At 36.6% G+C, this 26,111-nt stretch overlaps 1 protein-coding gene across 3 annotated transcripts; it reads left to right on the top strand.

Moving 5' to 3' along the window:
• Positions 1-524: 524 nt before the first annotated feature.
• Positions 525-25,819, top strand: LOC115441364 (jmjC domain-containing histone demethylation protein 1). Of its 3 annotated transcripts, none has more exons than XM_037436768.1 (21): positions 525-694; positions 2,289-2,515; positions 7,838-7,949; positions 11,086-11,250; positions 13,110-13,245; positions 13,363-13,490; positions 13,925-14,074; positions 14,454-14,627; positions 15,513-15,672; positions 17,527-17,659; positions 17,957-18,080; positions 18,635-18,716; positions 19,412-19,566; positions 19,858-19,953; positions 20,130-20,229; positions 20,476-20,639; positions 21,023-21,226; positions 21,449-21,585; positions 21,994-22,282; positions 22,583-22,749; positions 23,046-25,819. In XM_037436768.1, exons 1-21 carry the CDS (start codon positions 647-649, stop codon positions 23,161-23,163), a joined length of 3,069 nt encoding a protein of 1,022 aa, XP_037292665.1. In that variant the 5' UTR covers positions 525-646; the 3' UTR covers positions 23,164-25,819. The 3 variants fall into 3 exon arrangements, with proteins under 3 accessions (XP_037292665.1, XP_037292664.1, XP_037292666.1); XM_037436767.1 differs by having other exon boundaries at positions 18,635-18,725; XM_037436769.1 differs by lacking the exon at positions 525-694 and adding an exon at positions 1,276-1,463 and having other exon boundaries at positions 18,635-18,725.
• The last annotated feature ends 292 nt before the right edge of the window (positions 25,820-26,111 follow it).

Raw genomic sequence — 26,111 nt, 5'->3', positions numbered from 1 at the left:
AATAATAAGCATATTTTTTTCGTTATTCACAATACGTAATATACTGGATATAATAATTATGATTCATACAAGTTTTTTTAATTGCTTCATACCACGAAATAAAAAATCAAATAAAATAATTACCCCGTTCATATTTTGTAACAAATAATATTATTTAGGTTATTTTGCTGTATTACTTTTAAAATAAAATCCGTAATTGACGGTCTATATTTCAAAATGTAAATGACGTCTGAACTAAAAATGTGGATGCTAGCAAACACTGATCAACTATGAATGGTAAGAGTTTTAGTTTAAAAAGAATTATAACATTTTGTGAATGTACAACACTATTAATTTGTGTTATTAGGCTAAATAAGGGAGATTTTACATTCAAAATCAATTATCTCTACTTAATAGTATATTTATTACATAATTGTATTACGATGTTTTGAATATTCGCGCTATTACGTTTCATAAATAAACCAATAGGGCGTATTGCATACTACCAACCTCTAGTATTTCACCAGAGTGATTGCTTGTCGCAATGTTGGCAACAGTGTCGACTATTGCAAATGGTGGATTGCGTTACTTTTTCTCGTGCTCCGTGTAAAATATTTACGTAAAATAGTGTAAAATTCGTGGTGCAGTGTTTCTGACTAACACAAACATGTCGGAAACACTGCCGAATAACAAAAAACAAGTTCCGAGGCAACTGGTGAGTGTTTATTGTTAGATTTTTACGTATTTAGTCCCGGGTGACGCCATGGTGGCTTTATCTGGGATCACGTAAACATGAAATGGTGCATCGCTGCATCGTGTATTGATTTACTAAAATTACGGGATCGCGACAGGAATGTATGTTAGATTTTGCCTGTTATGAGCTACAATCATCATTGAGGGTCATCGGACTTGGTTTTTTGTGATCACGCTGCGACCGAGTTTAAAACGCGGCGGCCGTATGCATTCGCGCATGCGAGAAGGTGTCAAAATCTATAATAGTTTTGGAGATTGTAGCATTGCGATGTAGCGATGATGATAATGAACGTCGTGAGTGTAATGCGCGCGGCGGCGACATCCTCCGCGTGCGGAGCATTGTGGGCATCTGGTAGGGCCGAGTGTCGGAGCGAAGGCGTTTCCCTCCCGCGGGCTCGCGATCGCGGAGTGCGAACAGGCGGCCCGGGGCGTGCGCGATGCGAACTGCGAGTTGCGACCACACGTCGAGTCCGAGCCCGCTCGGCGCTCGAGCTCACTGCTCGCCGCTCGCCACTCGGCGGTCGCTCGACACTCGACAATCGACGCTCGCTCACAATCTACTTTATTACTTGACTAATCTTCCGTTCAACAATTACTCGCTTGGCGAGAGTCGATCGTCTAAAACACTAACATATTGATTTAAATACGGCACGTTCGCGTGGTCGTGGCTCTTTGTTGCGCGCCGGAGGCCGAGCGTAGCCCTGGCGTCTAGTTTTATTGTTGCTACTTAGGTACACTTATTCTTTGCTCGTATTTCATTGACCTTGGCTTGTAAAAAGTAACCTACATTGTAAAACGCGACCGAACGGACACCAATCGGCTGCACCGGAAAATTTTCAAGAAAATTTAAACTCGTCTCAAAAAATGTGCTAAAAGTGAAAGTTACTTTGCACTTTTTCCTCCAGTTTGGCGGAGAAAATCCCGTTTATATAAATAAATCTCGTCTATTTCAAACAATAACTGTTTGTGTACAGTTAAACTCAACCCAACAAACAAACGTTTTCGTAAAAATTACGAAAATGTTGATGCTATTATACCGTCGAATGTCTTTATTTTATCGCCTATTGTCTCGTACGTTATGAATGAGTATGGTAATTAATAGAAAAGACAACATTCTCAGTATATCTAAAAAATGATATAGAATGTTTCACTTAAAGGTATTATACCTTAGATTAGATTAGCTAACCAATCAATTAAATCATATTCACCTGCAGTAATTACAAATAATTTTTAACAGTACTGCTCAATCATTTATAATCAATTATATGAAGAGTTAACGGCCCAGAGTCAATTGAGTTTTTTTGTGTGGAATTGGATAGTTAATGTATTACTGAGATATTTGTAATTTACAATAAGTTTAATGTAAGCCAATATTTTAATTTATTTTTTGGAAAGTCAAATCCGTGGTATGCTCGTAAACAGCTCCATAGTATTTTATGTGAAGTCAAATCCAACCATTTGAAACATCATACAATTATATCAGCTATAACTCATGCCCATTGAATAGTACCTGTATTATTTATACAGTTCATCTAATAAAATGTATTGTCCCTTAGCGGGAACGCAAACAGCGCAAGCTTTACTCTGATGAGTGGGCCCTCGGTGATGATGAAGCTGAAGGAGGGAGGGGGTTCTCCCTCGCTGACAAACTGGAGAGCCCACGCTTTGAACACTCTGGTGCAGTCCTCGAGATGAATGGAACTGAAATCACAGTGTCATATCTGCAGAAAAATGGATTTACTACTCCTTTGCTGTTCAAAGAAAAACTTGGACTTGGATTAAGGTATGTACCTACTCAATGAAGCCGTGGATCAATAAAGAAAAAATATATCAGCCACATAATTATCATAGTAAACTATGCATACATATTAGTCATTACTAGATATTACATAGCATATAAAAATTAAATGACTGCAAGGTGGGTTGATTATATTAGTTTTGATTTTAAATTAGATAATGTATAAAACCCAAGTAATTACTTTTATATTCATGAGAATCCTTTTCAACTCACTTAAATAAAAAAGAAACACTATTGTCATGTGTTACTGGTGAAGATAAGTATAATGAGAGATAATAATTATGTGGCATATATATTACTTTGTCACAATCATTATGTTCATTACTTTTAAGAAAATCCAAATTTCATTTTGTTGCAATACTTGACTATATATTTCAATACACAAGTCACTAAAAGAAATATTAATTATTCTCTCTATTTATAATTTTAATGTAAAAATTAGGGATTCATAGAGTTATGCCCACTCAAACTTCCCTTACCGGCATATAGTACTTACTGCTATATAATCGACCAAGATCTGGCGAGTCAACTAAGTCTCTAATGTAGAAAAAATACAACTGTATTAGATATCGTTCTCAACTAAAATATATAGAAAATCGAGAAAATTTCATTAGTCTACCTATTTATATACTAAATAGCACAATACAATCGCGAGGTATGACGGCTTTGAAGTTAGTCACAAGTGGCTATAAAGTTGTTTTTAAAGACTAGCAGGTGACACGGGCGTAGGCAGGTGGAGCCGTTGGTAGATTCAGCACAAATAATTATCTAATTTTCGCTTTGCTTCACCGTAGACCAAAATTTTAGTTTTTGTCCATCCTTAATTGAAAACCGGTGACGTGCTTGGCTGATGATACAGGCGAAAGCCGGTGTCGTGGGAAACTTCAGGCTACCAATATCGCTATCTTAGCCCGTAGCCTAAGTTCCAATCATTTTATTTAAAATGAAATAAAATTATATAATTTAGAAAGAAAGAAAAATACAATTAGTTTTTGTATTGTTGTTTAGAGCAGTTCATTTATATGCTCGCAAAATACCTGTTTATATTACCTCATAAATTAATTAATTAGTTTGCGAATGTTACTTTAAAGTATCAAGAAGTTCCACAGTCCAAATGCCTTGGAAAGAAAACTTCACTCTACTGTCAATATATACGACAGACTGCCATAATATAGTAACTCAATAACACTCATTGGGCGAGTGGGTATAGATTGCAGAACATTTAGTATGGCTTTTGTCCCGCGAGTTAAAACAGTGATATAACAATTCCAATTACAATCTGTTGTAACTGTCCGGATATAAAAATTACTTATACTCTACTAAAGAATGGACCCGGAAATGACAACGTTATTTATTCTCTCGCTCGCCATATTACTCTAAAAGAATGGATAATAAATGCCATTTGCGTGCGAATTTGAAGTCGAATATTTAATATGCAAGATACAATTGTAATTTCTTGTTCTTATGTATATCGAAATTATTTTGTTACAAAAACTATGAGAATATTATGTTATAGTGAAAAAACATATGCCGCTGATTAACGAAAGCTGCAGTAAAAACGCTACTTTTTAAGACGACTGTCATATAATATTAGTTTACAATTTTCTTACTGTGACACATCAAACTGCGGATTATAAACTAGCTTTTTGCCCACGACTCCGCCCGCCAGAAAGTTTTTTAGGAATGAATATTTTTCCGGGATAAAAATTACCCTATATAGCAGCAGCTATAGCAGTATCAGTGAAAGTTCCAAAGGATTAGCAACTACAATCTCACAAAAATTTTCTCTTTATACGTATTAAGATACGTAAATAATTACAAACATATTAAATTTTTTAACTTACGGGTACAATCGGATTATAAAAAAATTGTCATATTTTTGTGTAATTGTTTTTTGTTTTTAATTTTTCAAAAACTGGAACGCAATAGTTATAAAGCATAATTTTTATTTTATTATTGGATTAAAAATATTTTTTCTCTATTTTGTATTTTACTGGGTAATCATTTTCGCTGAGCACAATACATATTTCTTATTAGTGTAAACTTTGTGTCTCTGTTAGGAAAATAACATTTTATACGAAAACGTGAGCAAACTTTAGATACAAATTCAGTATGTTTCCAATGTAGTTTACCTACTTAGTGACAAAGGTGAGATGATTATTATGAGAATGTAATTTTATTTTTTTGATCATGAAGTTTACACATATGAAAGTAGAGCTTTACCCAAATTTATATACATTCTGTTGTGTATAAAACAAATGCTATTCTCTATTGTAGTGTCACAGCTGTAAACTTAATAGCAATAAATTGCCGGCAAGCGCAATGTTGCGAAATGTCTAAACAAAACCCATTAATTAACGTCAACAAAAATTTCACGGCTTTGTTTGACAAAAAATGTGAAGTACCTTTTTTATAATTAAGCAAGAAGCATGACTGACCAGTCGATGCGGCACTTCGGTCCCATGCCGACGTAATGGGAAGTTGTGGCTACCTATCGACAAGTTCGCACGTCCACTGATTAAATAACATATTTTAAGGTTATCATAAGCGAATGACATTTATTTGTCTGCGAAAATAGAACAGGATGTGGGACATAAAATCGCTCCTTAATTACCTAAGTGAGTTTGGCTGAACGAAATCAATTTTGATATGATAAGGGCTGATTTTTCTATTGTCACTTGTCAGATAGAAGTTATCTAATAAATTATAAGCCGATTTCATAGAGAAGTCAATCTATTTTATCATTACAATTAGAATTTTAAATTTGTTGTATTGTATTTTAGTAATTGATTGATTTTTATCTGATGAAGATAAATTGAGTCTAATATGAATAGCATTTGATAAAAATAATTCAGAAAAGGGGAAAGTTTTGTAAGATGAATCAGGAGAATTTTGTTGTAGTAATAGATTTCTAAACAAGGACACCTTTCGGTTAATCGGCCATTAGTACATTGGGTGAAATAAAATAAATAATTTATTTGAACCCATAAAATGACATGATTTAGGGTCCTTTAATTGTTCGTCGTCTCCTAGTTCGGAAAGCATTTTTAGTAAAGAACGGAAATGAAACTGCTGTTCTTTTCAAAATCAGTTCAAATATTTTAAACAGTGCACACTAAATAAAGATCAATTTATTTATTTTGTTTTTGTGCAATGAGCGTCCATCTAAACCTTCTTTGGTTTACAAATTAATATAGTGTATAAAATAGAGATCCGAGACTCTATTTTTGCTCATTAAATCGGCTCGAGAGTTTGACACTACTTTTCAGTTTAGAAATGGATAGCCAGGTAGTTTATGTCTAAGGGTATCTAGAAATAAAGAGAAACATCAATCTGGTAAAGACGTGAAAATATAGTGTTGTAAAGTTAATTGTCGTGTATAATTTTACTCTGATACAAGCTATCTCCTATTCCACTGAACTGCAAATGGCGTTAAGTATTTGTCTAAGGTGTGTACTCACTATCGGACGCGATGTCCTAATAAAGCATGGCCTATAACTACATTTTTTATATTATACCTATGAGGTGAGATCATTCTTAAAAAATAATTAAATAAATCATTATGAACTAAAATTTTGCCAAAAGCAATATTTCCGATATCTATTTTAAAATTATATTTGGCTGTTATAAAACTATAGTACTACCCTTTCTTGCTCTAAAACATCGTTTTACTAACAATGTCCACTCGGGTATTACAAACACATATTTAAACTTCCTATACCTATATTTGTTTGTGTGTATAGGTATGATATATTTTGAATTTTCACCTATTACAAAATTGACAAAGCGCGGACGGAAATTGAGAGAAAATTAATTTATTATTTTTTTTATTAATTTTCCCTAACATAATAATTATTTGCTTTTTATGTTTCCCAATGCTTTATCTAATACCTACATTAATTGAAGACACATGAAGGGTTTGAAGGTTGACTTTGATCTACTCAGTTATCAATTTATACTCATTCAGTATTTGTGAAGAAGTTATAATGATTGTTAAAAATAAACACAAAAAATACCAAACAGACATAAATAAAATTTAGCATACACCATATCCCGGAAGTAGGCGAGTTTTTATCCTGAGAAAATACTTAGCGGATCTTTAAATCCGGTGAATGTGATCCACACGGGCGGAGCCGCAAGCAACACCTAGTACCGGCAAACGACTTGAGCCACTATGTGGTGTAGGTTTTTTGTACGTAAATGTAGCGACAAAAAAAACCATCATGCAGTAGTGGTTCATGTTGTTTGCCGGCTGTTATCTATAGTACAATTCAATTCGAACCAGTAGTAGTTCCTGTGATTATTAAACAAATAAACTCTTAAGTTTTATGTAATAGTATACACTCTCTATAAAGCTAAAGAGTTTGTTGGTTTGAACACGCTAATCTCAGGAACTTCTGGTTCGAATTGAAAATTCTTATAGTGTTGTATCGTATAAATGTCCATGCCTGCACTTCAACCGCTATCGCACGTATGCACCACACTTTTATGCCGTGCATACTGTTATAAAAACTTGGAATTACTCCAAATATTTCACAACACATCGTGGCTTTCGTTTCTGAATTAAAAAGTACGTACGTAGAGTTTTGTTCGTCCCGTGCGTCTAATTATTTTGTAGTGTACACCTTTGTTTTCTGTTCGATTGTTGCGCGAGGTAATCCAATATTACATGGATGAAAATTATTATAACTATATATTGATTCTAGGTCTGAGAAAGACTCATCCAATTTGTACGTAGGGTCAAAATCGTGGTATTATAATTTTACCAGAGTTTGTATTAGCTATCTATCTATTATGTAATATTTTCCACTGCTAGGCACGAATGTTCTCTACTATTGAGAGGGTTTTGCCTTTGTTAACCACGCTGCCCTAATGCGGGTTGGCAGGTAATATCAATTAATATTGTTCGCCGGTTCACTGTTTTCAGAATACAATTTTGCTTTTAAACAAACACTTATTGGTAGTCATGATACGCGTCCAGTTGATATTTAAATAAATAAAAGTGTTAGGTCGCACGTTACATAACCCATAAATAATAGTATATCGAATACTTTCCAACAAAATTATAATAAAAAGCGTTAACTAAGAATATTGCTTACGTGACTAATAGTACTGAAAAAATTCCAAGAAAACAACCTTCTGACGAAATATGCTGACCATGCTGTATTCATGTTCTAATAATAAAAACCTTGTAAGGTTTGACTGTACATTTCGAGATGAAAGCGCGATCTTTCAAAGTTTCCACTCGGTTGGCGACGTAAAGTTCGCAATGTTTGTTTACGAATGGCGACGCGGTTTGTTCCGCAGGGTGCCGACCAGCAACTTCACCGTGAACGACGTGCGCATGTGCGTCGGCTCGCGGCGTCTCCTCGACGTCATGGACGTCAACACGCAGAAAAATATCGAGATGACTATGAAGGTAAGTTTTTTTTTAAAATTACAGGATTGGTAAAAACTTACTATAAGTTTTTGAAATATCATTGGATATACGCGCGGTTTACTTTATGTTACAATGCCTTAACTTTTTGTAATGAAAATTCAGTCCGATATTAAATTAGAATAAAATTATAAATACATTTTATTTGACCATAAATGGAAACAAGCAAAAAAATTGTTTTTATGAAATTAATTAACAGTAGCGAGGGAACTAATCTTAATTAGTCCGATATCCGTTCTAACACATTGTGCGTTTTGTTAGTAAACAAACACGGCACAAAGGATAAAGTAATAAATACGCAATACTATCATCCAAATGTAGTTCGTACTTGTTTTATGTTTACCAAATGTTTATAAAAACATTGATATTACAACAGGTTTTATATATTCACGTCATTCGCCTGAAATTTCTTTGTTTGAACGAAACCCTTGACCGTTAGTTGTTTTCCAGAAGATTATTGAATCACTTGGCCTCATATTGGGAATGTATGAATTTGAGATTGAATTGAAAATGCCGAGATCGCACCGAAGTCGACGGTTTTGCGCTTATAAAGGGAGCGTTGTGGGACGTTGTCTAATCGTTTTGTATTTAAAGTTCAACTACTCCATTCTACAAGGAACTTGTTTGGGTCTTTTAAAAAATAATTTAAATTAGATGATACAATTTTTTATGCGGACTTGTCGATTTGAATGCGATTTGGTAAGGCCTGTGCAATCCAAAAAGACGAGTAGCAATAGTATGAATCATTGGCCGCAGTCGCCGATAGCCATGACTATAAACTGGATATACTTCTAAGCGGTCCCGAAATGCGAATTGCGAGAATGGAGACACCCTGACAGGTTTTTCATCTTAGTATACGTAATATACGTTTATATATATATAAGAATGCAAGTATTTTTCTATTAAACCAAACACCTGCTTGCTTGAAGACTCGATGGGATATTATACGGTCGTATTTTTTCTTGATATTGAATGGCAATACGCGTAAACCCTAAGGGTTAACTAATAGCGTTACTACAGCCCATGCCATAAACAAAAGCACTAAACATAACTTTTAATTATAAAGTACTGCGGCGCACTTCACTGCGCTTGTCACCCTAAGACATAAGATTACAATGGTTTTTAATTCTGTAACAAAAATCAAATATTAAACTGCGATAGTCTAGTTTGGGTGTGGAACGGACTGCCGAGACGAATGTCGGCAGGTTCAAAACACAAGGGCACACGCCTCTGATTTTTCTAAAATTATGTATTCTTTGTGAATTATTGTTTGCTTTAACGGTGAAGGAAAGTATCGTAAGGAAACGTGCATACCTGAAAAGTTCTCTATATGAATTTTGACGGTGTGTGAACCCGCACTAGGCCAGCGTGGATCCCTCTCAGTAGTAGAGGAGGCCCATGGCCAGTAGTAAAACATTATATAATAAAGCCCTGATATTATTATTACTTATGAAAAATCATGGTGTGATACTAATTAGCAATGAACTTTGATCATATTACTGCTCTTTACTAGCAAAACTTCCGGCGGCGTACAGCTAATATCAATTCGCAGTGTTGACATTTTCCGGTATCAAATAAAGCTGGTTTTACAAGATGTTAAAGTTGTTTTGTCGACCTTAATGTTTGGCCGGGGCCGGCAGATAGACATCTCGAGTGGATCGTTTTCATTTATAAATTACACTTGCATTTATCACATAGGCTGTAATGGCAAGTTAAGTGTCTCGTTCCTAGTGGCAGCCTAATTAGGAAACGCGTGAGGTTCGACCTCTAGGTCGGACAGTGTATAAGGTTTTTGGTTAGCAAGTGAGTTGTTCGGGAATAGATCATGTGTCTTCTATAATTATAAGCACACATAGAGTTATAGTTATATGTCTGCCTTCAAGGATATAAACGTGATACTATGTTGGATTTTTATATATTAAAAGGCCAATATATGAAATGAAAACTTCGAAACATTTTAATGTTGCAATACACGTTGTTTTAATCTTAACAATTGTGGATGCTTTTCTGAATCATGTCGTATAGGTGGTTTTCCATATGAAAAAAATCGATAATATTAAAAATATCTCAACATGTTTCGCGCTGCGTGATGGAAAGTTGTCGTTTTGCCGTGTTGCTATCGTGCAATAAATAATTTTGTTTACAAAATCTGTTTATCAAATATATTCAAAACATTGCATGCCTCGGTATCATTGTTTCCTGATTTTTGTAAGCATTGAAGGTTCCTCATTCACGTGCATGTCTATTGAATATTACACATGAACTTTTGTTCATCGCTCTCATAAATACGTGTTTTTCTTTTTGTTGTTAACAAAATTAAAAGTGATAATTTACGAAACCAATTTTATTGCTACGATCAAGATTGCTTTCTTTTTAGATTTCTTATTACATATAATATATTAAGAAATGTTTATTTGTTTCAAGTTAAGACGAATTTTGAGTTAATAATAATATAAGTTAGGTAATAGTTATCAGATAATAAGTAGGCCCACAAATGTACAATGAGAAATGATCTATATGTCATTTACTATAAGGATTTTTTTATATTACAACTTACATGATTTGTTTTATTGATAAAATATGAAAATAAATTTTCATGTTTTCATTGATAATTTAGCTATATATATTTTCAAAATATTACTTATTTATCATATTGTATTGTTTACGTAGTTAATATTTTTATAATCCATTTTTTATTACGATATTCTTGAAATAACAGCAGTAACAATTTAATTTGTCATTATCTGTGGTATATACGATTTCTTTCGAAGAAATGTTTGGTATTTTGTAATTTTTTCCGAGTATTTTATTCTATGTAATTAATAATATGAATACCTAGACGTCTATTTATTAAGTTTATGCAAATGAAATAAAAATCAAAATGAAATAAAGCATTACTTATACTATAATTAATTACATAAATGATGATTGACAAGTATGATGATGATTACACTAGCAGCAATATTTTAAAATATAGTTCTATATTAATGCCGAATCACATGCAAACTTAAAAAAATTGCAGAAGTCTTGCCGTGATCAAAGTTCAAAAACGGTAAAATTACTTAGAAAGACATCTCAATTTCTAAACCATCTAAACTTCGCTTAAATCTTCTAACAGGACTGGCAGCGTTACTACGACGATCCCAACAAAGAGCGTCTGTTGAACGTGATATCACTGGAGTTCTCGCACACGCGTCTCGAGAACTATGTGCAGGCGCCGCGTATCGTGCGCCAGATAGACTGGGTGGACACCGTGTGGCCGCGTCACTTGAAAGACCAACAGGCAAGAATTCTGTTATCAAATGTTATATACACTTTTGTTACGTATTGGTGACTTACACGCCATAACGCGTGAGAAAGCTACATCAATCTTATTCAGACCTCGTGGAAATTCTATCAGTGTGCTAAAATGATTACAGAGAGTCATAGCTGTCCTTTACTGAAGATCTGGGTGGGACGAGTTATTAACTTACTAATGTAATATATTTTAACTAGCTTTTGCCCGCGGCTCCGCCCGCGTTATAAAGTTTTTCGGGCTAAAGTTTTCCGTTATAAAAGTCACGCTATATATTTTACCGGGAGCCTATGTTCTTCCCAGGGTCTCAAACTGTCTCCATACCAAATTTTATCCTAATACGTTGGGTAGTTTTTGAGTTTAACACGTTCGGGCAGACCGATGCAGCGGGGGACTTTTGTTTTATGATATATTTTTGTAGAACTCTTTAAGAGGAACAATCCCGTCATACATTATTGTTGCATAACTTTAACCGTTTACGCAGCGCACGCAACAGAGGCTCTCAAAACTAATAAATTGTCCCCGTTTTTGCATCATGTTTCATTACTGCTCCGCTCCTATTGGTCATAGCGTGACGATATATAACCTATAGCACTCCAGGAACAAAGGGCTATCCAACACAAAAATATTTTTTCAGTTCGAACCGGTAGTACCTGAGATTAGCGATTACTGCTCCGCTCCTATTGGGCATAGCGTGATGATATATATAGCCTATAGCATTCCAGGAACAAAGGGCTATCCAACACAAAAAGAATTATTCAGTTCAAACTCCTAGTTTCTGAGATTAGCCATTACTGCTCTGCTCCTATTGGGTATAGCGTGATGATATATAGCCTATAGCACTTCACGAACAAAAGGCTATCCAACGCAAAAAGAATTTTTCGGTTTGGACCGGTAGTTCCTGAGATTAGCCATTACTGCTCCGCTCCTATTGGGTATAGCGTGATGATATATAGCCTATAGCACTCCACGAACAAAGGGCTATCCAATGCAAAAGAATTTTTCAGTTCGGACCGGTAGTTCCTGAGATAGGCATTACTGCTCCGCTCCTATCGGGTATAGCGTGATGATATATAGCCTATAGCACTCCACGAACAAAGGGCTATCCAACGCAAAAAGAATTTTTCAGTTTGGACCGATAGTTCCTGAGATTAGCGCGTTCAAACAAACAAACAAACAAACAAACTCTTCAGCTTTATATAATAGTATAGATTAGCTTTTGTTACTAACAATACTATGGAATTTTATTCCGAAATAAATGACTTCATTTGATATATGCGGCGCATTTTGATACATTTTCCTAATCAACTTACGATTGATAGTTAGTTAATTTATTCTTACTCTTGTGATTGAGATCATATTTTACTAAATTTACCGATTTCTTACTTACCTTATCTACTTACTAACGGAGATATTTATAAAGCAGCTGTACTATACAGAGTTGTCAGCAGAAAAGTTTGAGGACAGTGATGTCTTGATAGCCGTAAATGGGAATAGAGATAAGCCGGTAGCATGTCGGTACGACTGCAGTACTGAGGTTTCGGCTTTGGTTCGCGGGTCGGGCAAAGTGGGATTGCGTTTTTTTACTCAGTATTAGCCCGGTGTCTGGAATTTGTGCCCGATTTGGCGATAGGCACGCGCCCTATCTTCGAAACATCGGGAGAAAATTATAATATAAAAACCGCGATAACATCCGCAAAATAGTTTTATTTCAATTAAATTATTTTTTCTATTTTTATTGTTTTTTGAAAGAGGTTTAAAGATCTCTTGTATTTGTTATTATTAGTATGTCAAGTTATTTATTTAAGTTTATTCGAAATTATATTACTAATTGTGTTTACTTTCAGACTGAATCTACCAACGCGTTGGACGACATGATGTATCCAAAAGTGCAGAAGTATTGTCTCATGTCGGTCAAGGGCTGCTACACTGATTTCCACATTGACTTCGGAGGCACTTCCGTATGGTATCACATTCTCAGAGGTAATTAGATTTCTTATTTTGAACATTTAACCGACATTAAAAAAGGAGTTTGTTTCATTCAGTCCTTTTTTTATTGTATTGAGGCCAGTAAGTAATGATATCTGTGTTTAATTTCAGGCGCCAAAGTGTTCTGGCTCATCCCGCCAACTGAGAAGAATCTGCAGCTCTATGAGAAGTGGGTGCTCTCTGGAAAACAATCGGACGTATTCTTCGGAGATACGGTTGAGAAATGCATTCGCGTTCATGTAAGTATATATTACTTTTACACAGAAGTTTGTGATATGAATATATTATGTAATTTATAAAACTTGCATTTATAACAGAAAATCGATGGTAGTATCGATATATGAGTATAAAAAGATAACTGTACAGGATGAGAATAAAATATTTCAGTTTGTTATTATAATAGTTTAGAATTATTATTTTATAATAGTTTAGAATTATTGTTATATCTAATATTCCATGCTTCAGAAGGAGCCCTTATTGGATCACTTTTTGTTTGTGTCTAGACCCTATTTTTGAGGAACGTGTAGAACTATCAAGTTCAAATTTCTATAAAATACGGTGGCCTACGGTCTCCTCGTACGAGCTGTAAAAAAAATAAACTTTAGTCAACTCAATTAAAAGATATGACCATTTTAGTGGCATATTTTGTAATATAATCATGGGTAATTTTAAGCTTCAAGCTGGCCACACATTCTTCATTCCGACCGGCTGGATCCACGCGGTATACACACCGAGTGACTCCCTGGTCTTCGGAGGCAACTTCCTGCATCAGTTCGGCATCGAGAAGCAGCTGAAAATCGCACAGGTTGAAGACGTCACTAAGGTAAAATAAAAATCAATCTTAGAAAGTATTACTAAGTTGCGGTATGAGTGTTTTAATTGATAATTGGGTTTTACATACAGAAGTTGATACAAATGACTTGATTGGAGCAATAAAAATAACTTGGTGTTTGGTTAATTGAGTCTCATATTCTGGGAAGGAAATATGTTATAGAATAAAATCAATCATTTAAGTATTTCTTATGTGATTAGATTAAAAGAATACCTTTTAAGACATCTAGGCAACAAACTCATATTCAAGTATTACTGAATCTCAGCAAAGATCAAGAGTTGTCGCATGGGAAAAAAAAAACAAGGCGACGTAAAGGAACCATTAACTATTATGACTAAATTGAAATTTATCAGAGGTGTTATTTGCGCAGGTGCCGCAGAAGTTCCGCTACCCGTTCTTCACGGAGATGCTGTGGTACGTGCTGGACCGCTACGTGAGCGCGCTGCTGGGCCGCTCGCACCTCGCGCCCGAGTGCGTCGCCGCGCCGCTCGCGCCGCCCAAGGACCACGCGCACCTCACGCAGAACGAGCTGCACGGACTCAAGGTGCCAACTCTTCTATCTCTGCTTACTATAACACTTAATACAAAACAAGTATGCTTAAGTTTTATTTGTCATCCATCCGTTCAACTGGTTTCTCTTTGATAACTTACGTCGAGAAAAGGTACCTATTAAAAGATTACTTTTATAATTAAGGGTTCCATTCTGTATTTACTTTCAAAACCTTTATCTATTGAGCCAAGATGTCTTGGATTTTGGTAGCAGCGCGGAAACAGTAAAAAGGCGTGGGCATTATGTAGGATGGAAGACGAAGTCCTTACAATTTGAAATATTATTCCAGTAATCTATAAAAGTTTTGAATTTTGACCTTTTATTGACATATGACATTTAACTACTTTTGCAATGATGTGGGCGGTCTCGGAGCGTTCGTGACGCGCATGCGTTCCATGTACGGCTATTTTGATATTTGAAACCAAAGCTCAGTATGTAGGTGTCTTTAAACACCCACATTACAAGTCATCATTGGTGTGTAGCTGACATTAAACCAAGGAATGTGGGGGTGGTTGTTGGAAATTACATTATCGGCTTGAAATGGAACAATAAACAGACATTAGTATCATTTATTAACACATTACTGTTGAAAGCAACATGTTTTGATGTGTGGTTCTATTGCATAGTGTTTAGTATAAACCAAGCACACACTTTCGTGTTTTGTGTTGCTATAACTTTTCGATTTCATACCCATCCAATGTATTAAAGTCTACTGCTATATTCAACACATATTCGTACCCTATTATAAATAATTAATACTTAACTGTATTATATACTGTCTCACTAAATGGGCCTCTATTGCTGAGGTTAGTATTTTGTCCATTCAGTGTGGTCCAGTGGAACTTCGTAAATAGTCTAATATTCATTTTTTATTTTCAGGCCATAGTGATGTATCTACATCAGTTGCCTGCCGGTCGCAAGTCGGTGCCGGAGTTGTTATCCGACCCCATAGCGTTGGTAAAGGACGTGCGCACGTTGGTCGAACAGCACAGACATGACAAACAACACTTGGCCGTGACGGGAATACCTGTGCTTAAAGGTTAGTTTTTGAGGATTTTTTTTAAATTATTATTTATAGGTAAGTTGTTTTAATATTCTTTTTTTTTATTATATTATGGCTTCCATTGTTTATGTATTCGTGATTTTGCTAATGCCGATTAATAATAGCAGATATATAACAATAAAATGGAATTGTAAAATCAAAATTTGTATCCGAATTAATTCCACGATGTTAATGCTATAGTCTTTTATTATTCTACGGCTGAAAGCGAAATCTTGTAACAATTAATTACCATAATACTGTGGTTGATTTAAAGTGTTCGTTTTCCTATACCAGCTGTCTGCTTATGCGGCAAAAATAAACATGATACCACTCCGTGTCGTTCTATTAGGATTGGTTGCGAGATTGACACGTGACTGACGACACATGAGTCTCTCGATCAATCACAGAAATTAAAATTAAACGCCTTACGAGTCGCGTTTTTGGGACATTGAAATTGGGCCGAATAGACAGTAGCTCCGCTGAAAGCAATCTCTGCTGCTTGTAAAATTTAAGCACATACAGTATTGAAGCAGTGTTTGTTGCCCCTTACAAAACGGAGTGGTTGTTGGAAATTGGAAAATACCAAACACCAGCATTTATGAATTAGTTATAGAATAATGCTTAATAGTGTTAAATCGGAAGTGACGTCGAGTTTATTTGGTTGCGAATAGGCATATTATTTAGCCTAAAAATGAATTTCTAAATTACAGTCTTAAATATTGTTTTTTGTTTTTATAATCGAAATCCAGTTTTAAAATAACAATAGAAATAGGCAGTCTTTGCCAATTTATTTGTTACAAATGAATATGTTGATACAAGTGTAAAGTAGATAAGATTTTTATTATCAGGTATAAAAGTACAGTCGAATCCGTTTATAATGACATCGAAAGGAATTGACAAACACGTCATAATAAGCGGACGTCATACAAAGCGTTTTGTGAAAAAAATACATTTTTATGTAAATAGTATGCATGTATTTAAGTACTTTAATAACGAAACAAAGTAACTTATAAAATAAAAATTGCACGTAATAAGCACATACCTATGTATGTATGTATGTACATAAAAGTTGTATTTTTTAATGTAAGTAATCTGTAATTTTTGTCTGCTTTTGTTTTTTTATTTTATTGTAAAAACAGTCTCTAATACTATTGTGTATAGAAGACATCGCTATGTCAATTACTCACTGAGATTGAAAACAAAAACGAGCCACGTGCCGAACGTCGTCGGGAATCAAGGAACATTACTGAAGGCGTAAAGAATCATGTCGGTCATTATAACCGGACATAATTTATTAAAAGGGGTCACAATAAGCGACATGTCACTGTAAGGGAAGTCATTATATACGACTTTTTTTATAAAGAATCTTATATGAAAACCAAACTTCGTAGTGTAATTACGTCATAATAAGAGGTTGGTCAATATAGGCAGAGTCATAATAAACGGATTATACTGTAGTAACAGTTACAGGTCGTTAACCTGGCGAAATCTGTTACAATTGATAACCATCTAGGTAATGAAATGTACTTAGACATTCTTTATTATATGTTTATTAGTGTATTTAATTTTTTACTATAGTTTTAAAAGTCAGTGTTTCGTCTCTACCACGCTTATATATTTAAATTGTGCAAGAAAGTGATAGTAAGTAAGCACTCACACAAATTATCGGGTGTTAATTGTTTGAACTCCCGATCAAACATCGAATATTTAATCAGTGTTCTATCGGATTTCAGTTATAATATGGTCACAGCGCACCTGATTGTCAGTCACACTTCCCATGCATCTCTCGCTTCGTCACTTGTGAGCAAATATGAAGCGTCCATAGTTTAATCTCAATCATCGTGTGTTCAGGTCCTGACGACGTGGTGTCTGGTGAGCGGCGGCAGTCGAGCGGCCGCGGCGGGCGCGGCGGGCTGCACCGCGCCGGCGCCGCGCGCGCCCGCCCCGACCACGCCAACCACGCGCCGCGCCGCAGGCGCACTAGGTACGAAGCACACCACTACACTACAATACAATACGCTACAATTATGTGTACCTAGAATGTTCATGAATAATAAGGAAAAAATATTTCCATCGTTTTGGTACGATCTCAGTCACGTTATAATGATTAGGTTGTACAAAATTGTTGTAAAGTATAAACCAATAATGATATCAAACATGTTAAAAACATTCATAATGGATAAATGTTGTTTCACACGGGCACATTCTTTTATATTGTTTTGAAATATTTAAAGCATTTTAATGATGGTTAATAAATGAAATATTCGTTTCGTAATTGTAGATGCAAGAAATGCGAAGCGTGCCAGCGTACGGACTGCGGCGAGTGCGTGTTCTGCCACGACATGGTGAAGTTCGGCGGACTCGGCCGCGCCAAGCAAACGTGCATTATGCGACAGTGTTTACAGGTACTGTTGAGTGTATTTTATAGGTTTTAACGTTGCTATTTAATATTAACTATGATTTTACCGTAGTATATAGGCGAAAAGAAAAGGCTATGTAAATTAATGCAGTTACTGGCTTAGCGGATATAATTAATTACCAGTCAGAAAAGGCAGTACTGTTTGCTTATTGGATTATGCTTTTTTACTTAGCAACGGAATGCCATAGGCTTCCCGGTAGGAATCGGCTTGGCTGCGCCGTTCAATTGCTTTAGTGTATGGGCGGCGGATGCTGCTTACTATCAGGTGGACCGCTTGTTTGTTTGCCTACTAAGGCAATAAAAAAAACTAATTTATTATAGTTAAATGTAGGATTCGAAATTTCAACAGCATAGAGAGCAACTTAGCAGCATAGAGATTTCGGATTTTAGCCTGATTTTTAAGTTTTATTGTTCTCCTAATCTTTCGAAGAATTTGCATCCTTCATGGTCCCGGGGCGGACTTGGAGTTTTATTTCGATGTTCAACATTCGTGTAATCATAAGAAATCATTAAAATTAATAAATAAATTTTGTCCTGCAGCCTATGTTACCGGTGACGGCGTCGTGCGCGGTGTGTCACCTGGACGGCTGGATGCAGACGCCGGTCGCACCGCAGGCTAAGGGTAACTCTGGTAACTATGTACTTATAACATTCTGGAATGGCCTATAGTCTACTTTTAATTAATAATAGTAGATGTATTTGTAAAATGTACACATAATATTATATTTGTTACACTGAATATTCAGCTAAAGGCTAGATTGATATAATATTATGTGAATGTTTTTATTTATAAGTAAAATGAATTATTTTGTGCTAATCCAGAAACTTTACAGAAAAATAATGGGTATTATCAACAAAATTATTTTTATAAAACAGAAGCTCAACAAGTGTTCTGTCCAATGGTAAAGGAGAATCATCATTCAGTGTAAAAATAAAATTAATGTAGTTGGGGCATATTGGCCTCTTGGAAATGTTGCTTCCATTATAGTATCCTTAACATATTAAAATGCGAGGTTGCATAAGTTATTTGTGAGATATAAATTTTATAGTCTTCGCGCATGCCAAGACCTTTAGCTGGTCGCCCATGCTCTTCCTAGACCTGGCTTGAAAACAACTGTCACTTTAGCTTAACACAAAACAAAATATATGCACACATCACAGCTTAATCCCTGACGAACCTATGGCCTTATTGGGCAAAAAATTCAGACTGGACTGATACTAAGTAAAAACAATAGCTTAATATAATAAATACTACATAATATATTCCTAGCGTTTAGAATTTAACATTCTGATTTTCATCTCATGACAACTCGTCAGGTCGCAACGGTCCGTCTTCGCTGCGCGAGTGTTCAGTTTGCTACAGCATCGTGCATCCTGCATGCGTGCCGCCTGGAGGACAGATCAACGAGGACCTGCCTAACTCGTGGGAGTGCCCCACATGCACCACCATGGGACTCAACCATGATTACAAGGTACCAACATCAATCTGGAGTCTAGATCTATAGTCTTAGTAAAAGAGTATATTGATTTAAGTTGCCATCAGATTATCACAAGTCAAGTGGAGTCCAATAGTGAGGAGTTAATGTATTTAACAATTCAGCGGTCGATTCTTTAGCTACGCTGCGCTTTGATAAACGATGTGTGGAAAAGGTTTTCGGAAACTATAGCGTGATTACATAACGTTCTTATCGACTTCTCAGCGTGTGTTAGGAAATATGAAGGAAAATGAGGTGACTATTTTTGAAAAATAAATCAAATTGCAGCCGCGGCACTTCCGAGCGCGTCAGAAGTCGTCGGACATCAGGCGCATGAGTGTAGGATCAGATGCCAGCCAGCTCAGCCAACATCATAATAATCAGGTATGTTGTATTGCTGCTCTATATTTCATTTTGATTTCTTTTTTGTATGGCAATGAAGGGTCGTGTCGCTTATCAAGGGTGCGGATTGCTTGCCTCTTCTGTTACTAGTATAGAAAAATGTAATAAATAACTTTGTTTGCTCTTTGTTACTTTGACTCATTCATTGTATATTGCAGAACAAATTGGTTCCACCGGCACCTCCAGTCCCGTTGAAATCGGAGGCCGGTTCAGACAATGAAACCAAAAGCGAAGTACCACATATCAAGTCAGAGGATGGTACGTATCGAGAAACTTATAACAGCTATCATTAATAAGTTATTAGTCAGACACGCATTTTATTGTTTGGAAAGTCATTTTGTACTTCGGAGAAAGTTAGAAACATTTTACACCGTCGTAGCAAAGCGATGTCGAGTGGTGTTAAGTTATAAATATCGATTGACGAGATGTGAACTGTTTAGATCTATTAATTTAATGCACCTTAATTACTCAACACCATAACAAAATCTCCATCATGTGCATCAGAAATCAAGCGCGAGGAGGACGATGGCGTGGCGGGCGTGGGCGGCGGCGCGGAGGCGTGGGAGCCTTCTGCCAAGAAACGCCGCGCCTCCGACGAGGACGAGGCGCCTAAGAAGCAGGCGCTGCGGTCACATCTCGCGCTGCAGCTCACACACCACTCATCCAAGGTAAAACTCACAAAACAGTATGTAAGTGTCTTAAAAGTAGTTCTGCTGACACTTCATTTTTATATGTCCAAGAACTATTAACCGGCCTTATTCCCATGAACTGTCTTGATGTTGCTCCGAATCAACCAGTATACCCACTATTAATACTGTTACACTTGTAAATCGTAAGAGTTTGTTTAACAACTTCTAACAAAATGCCATTTGCCATATAAATATATAAGCCAACCAAATACAAGTCACACTTTAATCTATGCTCTCAAATAAATGGTTATAAAATGAATACTAATCTACATTAGCTGTTTAATGCAACAATTACTGTCTACTAAAATTAACTAGAAACTAGAGAAACAAGTGGTTAGAATGAAGGTGTTTGGTTGCATCAGGTCCTGAAGAAGCCGCTGTACCCGGTGCGGCCCGCCACCACGACGCCGCACGCGCCGCACCACGCGCACCACGCGCCGCACGCCGCCGGCTCCGCGGGCTCGCCCTGGCTCGACCGCGAGGCGATGCTCTGCGTCTTCGCGAAACTCACGCCGCACGAGCTCGCCACCTGTGCGCTCGTGTGCAAGACCTGGGCTGAGTATTCTGTCAGTTTACCATGTTATTATTATAATTTAAAATATTTAATGTAGTATAAAAATGCCTTCACTTTGATTATAAATTTATAATTTACAATATCTAGTTCCAGAAAACTACGTACTTGCTCGATCGCTTCGACGGTTCCCTCGAATATTGTACTTTACTGTCTAACTTGAAGCATCTGTTAGATTCGAGAGTTTAGTACATGTGGCAATGCCATTATCTTGCAGATGGATCCATCGCTGTGGCGCAGCATGTCGTTCGTGCAGGTGCGGGTGTCGGCGGCGCAGCTGGCCGGCATCGCGCGCCGACAGCCGCTCTCGCTCGGGCTCGAGTGGTGCCACCTCGCGCGACGACAACTTGCTTGGTAACAAACCTTCATTGTATTTTTATTATGCAATAGAATGGATTGAATAGAACAGCCACATAATCTTTTTTATTTAAGTCAATAGTGATATTTAACAATAAACACAAATTAAAAGGAACGTAAAACAGAAGTGTCTTTAATCCACCGATCAGTGCTTAGTGACATCACATCTGTTACAACTTCTTTCAAGATTATTTATAGTTGTAAAAGTAAACATTCATTAAATTGGTTCAAATGAAAGGAAAAAAAATATAGCATTGTCCCTTTTATGAAATTAAGCATAAACTCAACTGTTTAAAAAATACTTATTAGCGAAAAATAAGTTCTGTAATATCTCTGTAAGGTATTGCAAATGGGCACTCTAATTGGGAAAGATAAAATTTGAATTTAATGGTTGTTTTTGTGTAGGTTACTGGGCCGCCTCCCAGCGCTGCGGTCGCTGTCACTAGCGGGCTCACCCGCGGAGGCGGCGCTGGCGCTGCGGTCTTCGACGTGCCCACCGCTAACCGCGCTGGACCTGTCGTTCGCGCGGTGCCTGGACGACGCCAAGCTGCGCGGCATCCTGGCGCCGCCGGAGAACTCTCGGCCCGGCGGCGGCGCGCGGTCCGGCGCCGAGCCCTCGCGCCTCGCCGCACTCGCCGTACTACGGCTGCCTGGCACAGATATCACCGACGTCGCCATGCGATACGTCGTACAGGTAAACAAATGCGCTGTGGTATATTAATAAAAACTAATTTTATTTATTTATTTAATTTTCAAATATGCATGTGTTGGCACACATTTAAACCATGATAGAAATAAAAGGGAAAGTTCTTGTGAATGGTTGATTTCTCATCACGAGATTAGTAATCAAACAAGATATATTTTTTTTACATTTTGCAAAGCTCGGTATATATCATTTATCACTCTCATCGGTTATAATCGATGTCTTACCGCTCCAGATAAGTGCTGGTAAGTGCGTGATAGTGTTAATCTATAGTGCAATGTTTATGCGCAGGCGCTGCCTAAGTTGGTTGAGCTCGACGCGTCGTCGTGTGCGCGGCTGACAGACGCGGGCGCGGCACAGCTGGCACATCACACACTGCAGCGGCTGTCCCTAGCGGGCTGTCGACTGCTCACGGAGGCTGCGCTGGACCACCTCGCGCGGTGCCCCAACCTCGTTAGGTATATACATTGTACTAAAACGTTCGTCTCAAACAGCTTTCATCTTGGGTTAGACCAAGCGAATTAGTATAAGTTGTGTGTCCGTTGGGACCGTATGTTTACTTGGCTTCGGTAAATCGTACGATACTTAAGCGTTCGTTCAGTAGCATTCGCTCGTACTTGTTCGCTTAGTCTGTACCTGACATAATTGCCCTCTAAAATGTATTGATTAAAGAAATTACGGAAAATGTTGGTCGTCTGCCTCCGTAATTATTTTTATCCATTACAGTAATTAAAAATGTAATCTGATTATACAGACTGGACCTTCGACACGTGCCGCTGGTGTCAACACAAGCGGTGATCAAGTTCGCGGCCAAGTCCAAGCACAACTTGCACGTCAAGGATGTGAAGCTTGTAGAGTTGCGGAAGACCTGATCCGAGGAGGCCGACAGCGGTCGCGAAGAAAAAGACGCCCGAACCGGCCACGTAAACCGCCGCCGACTGGGAATAGTGCTGTGTGTGTGTTGGCGCCATTATACGGTGACTTTACGGTACCACTGCGTTAGAATGTGCTCTAATGACATCGGAACAGAGTCGTGTTTTATTATGACTTGGATTTACTAACAAACCTGTCCGAGCCCATATGTACCGTGAAGACCCGAATTCAATATTTGTGTTACTCGTTATTTTACTGTCACAGTATTAGGTATATTAAGACCCCCAGACAAGTGTTTTGTTTTGTGTACAGCCGGTACTTTCCCATGTTAATACCAAAAAATATTATAGTGCCTTGCAATGTAAATTAATGAACCAAAAATGTTAATTGTTTGGTTACATTTCGCACAACATATCAAATTTCGTCGCTATGTGCCAACACACAGTTAGTGTAGATATTTGGAAAGACTTGCGTACCCTGGTACTATTACTGAAGTGATACGATAAATTAGATAAAGTTATTTTAGGGAAACGATCAGCTAGAATATCGTGTGGAAATTAATCAATTCGGTTCTATATTTTGGCTCGTTACCAGTGGTAGAGCTTTCTTGTAATATTACAATACAGCACATATTTGAATGCACAATCAAATAAATATATACAAAGTTATATATATCTAATTTTATTGCATGCTGTTATGTTGATGTTATATTCTATTGTCAAGGCCTGAACACAAAAACAATGATCATATTCGTAAGAAAAAAAATGTGATACCTTTTTTAAATTAAAATCAATATCGAGAACAAGAGGCTTTTGTTGACTGAAATTCTAAAAATGTTGACGAAATTTACGTTATAATAATTGAATTCTCGGGCTGTAGACAAGACGCCTTTCTGTAATCGTTAACACTAATAGAAAACAAAAAAAAAGTATATGGAAATGAGATATCCTATCGATATGTCCATTGTTAGGATATGTCATTCTCATACATAACCTTAGCGTTAACGATTGTAAAATGGCATCTTGGTTGTGGCCCCTGAAACTGTAGTGTCATTCATGGTTCTTACGTTATAATGCTTAGTATCGCCCTTTTGTCCAACATAACTTAAATACTTATAAATCATAAAAGTTTATTTTATGATAACTATTACTTTATTGCTTATTTCTTTATTATTAAGAACTATAAGCTCAAGTAAGCAACAATTTCCAAAGAAAATGCACCTTATTTATGCTCAATTAAAATTATGAATGAAACTACAGATATTGTCAATATACATGTAACATTTTATTACTGCAATACTTTGTAAATAGCGATTTATTTATGCCAATAAAGTTATATTTTTAGTTCATGACAATTTGAAATTGCTTAGGTTGTATGTTTTAGTTCTAGTCGCTTTTAGTTAAGCCGAATTAGTGAGTGGAAATATTCATGAGAATTGAACCTTATCACAGTGACTTCGTGTAGTGTTGAACAATGTGGTAAAAATAGTGCACGTATACAGGTTTCGTGAGCTGTCTTTTTGGCTGAATGAAGCCGAGTGTTTGAGTTGTGACTGCAGATATCCCTGTGTGGATATGTTATAAAACAATACGTTTAAACCATTGGCGTGGCGTGGGTTAATGTCGCTCATAAGCAACGAGCGGGAGCAAAAAAGAGATTTCAGGAAATGAGTGTCACGTGCTCCTCAGCTAGTGATACATACGACAAAAGTAAATTTTCTTTGTTTACATATTTGCCGTTAAATATGCAGCCGGGGCAGGAGGTCCCCCCTCCCCAACTACAACGCCACTGGTTTAATCGTAAAATTAATTCATTATCCGTGTTTCGAGTGGAATCAAAGCCAAACGGTACAATCATCTCAATCGAAAGCTAATTGTAAATTATAATTCACTGCAAACAATAACATGTATTGTTTGCAGTGAACATCACGTAGCATGTAAGCGAACCGACTCTGGTCATAGCAGGCGAGGTCGGGGGACCGCCTATAGTGTTAGATTAGAAGTGACCTAAGATTTGTGTCTACTTATGAGCCACGGAAGTGCCAAGTGTTTGTACTTATATGGGCACTTCTTGAGATGAGACGCATTCCGATGCGGACTGTACATTGTTAATTTAAGTCGTTAGTGACATTTATACTTGAACGGTAAGCTCCTAATTATAACATTGAGCTAGTTGCTAAGAATTGTGTGCCTCTGTGTATAGACAATTAGTTATAGATAAATAATAGTCTATTGAATACACAAGGATACAGAAGTTAATGTTATGCCTACAGTTTTATCAATGCTGCATATTTACAAATCAGAACTAAGGTATAAAAAAATGACTTTTGGAAATTTATAGTAACGGTTTGTTGTTATTCGGCATTGAAATGAAACTTATATTTGGATTTAAGCAAAATTGCAGAATAATGATTTTATTACTGATAAACTTTATAAAAATAGATCCTAGATATTACATAGTTTTTAACCGGCCTCCATGCGAGAACCAATCTGAAGTTTGTTGTCGCGTCGCGGAGGCGGCCGACGGCGCGGCCCCATACAGCCAGTGGCTCATTACGAATAGATATTACGAGAATTTGACGCGGTGTCGCGTAATTGTATCATTGGTTACCAATAAGCACTCATAGTAATTGAAATAAAATATTTACAATGAATATATTTTTGGTTTTATTTTGTTTGTTATTGATTGCATCTATTAAACTATACTTGTTTTGTATGAATGAAACAAACGATACGACCTTTATCTATAATATAAAAATGAATCGCTAAATGTGTTGGTAAGCGCATAACTCAAGAACGCCTGGACCAATTTGGCCAATTCTTTTTTTTTAATATTCGTCGAAGCTCAAGGATGGTTTTTACGGCGAGAAAATATCAAATAATTGCCGGAAAACCCTAAAAACAGTACTTTCCTTTATCCCATACAAACGTTTTCTAACTAATACGTA

This window comes from Manduca sexta, chromosome 9, assembly GCF_014839805.1.
Source record: "Manduca sexta isolate Smith_Timp_Sample1 chromosome 9, JHU_Msex_v1.0, whole genome shotgun sequence".
Taxonomy (NCBI): Eukaryota; Metazoa; Arthropoda; class Insecta; order Lepidoptera; family Sphingidae; genus Manduca; species Manduca sexta.
This window is presented reverse-complemented; position numbering and strand designations above follow the sequence as displayed.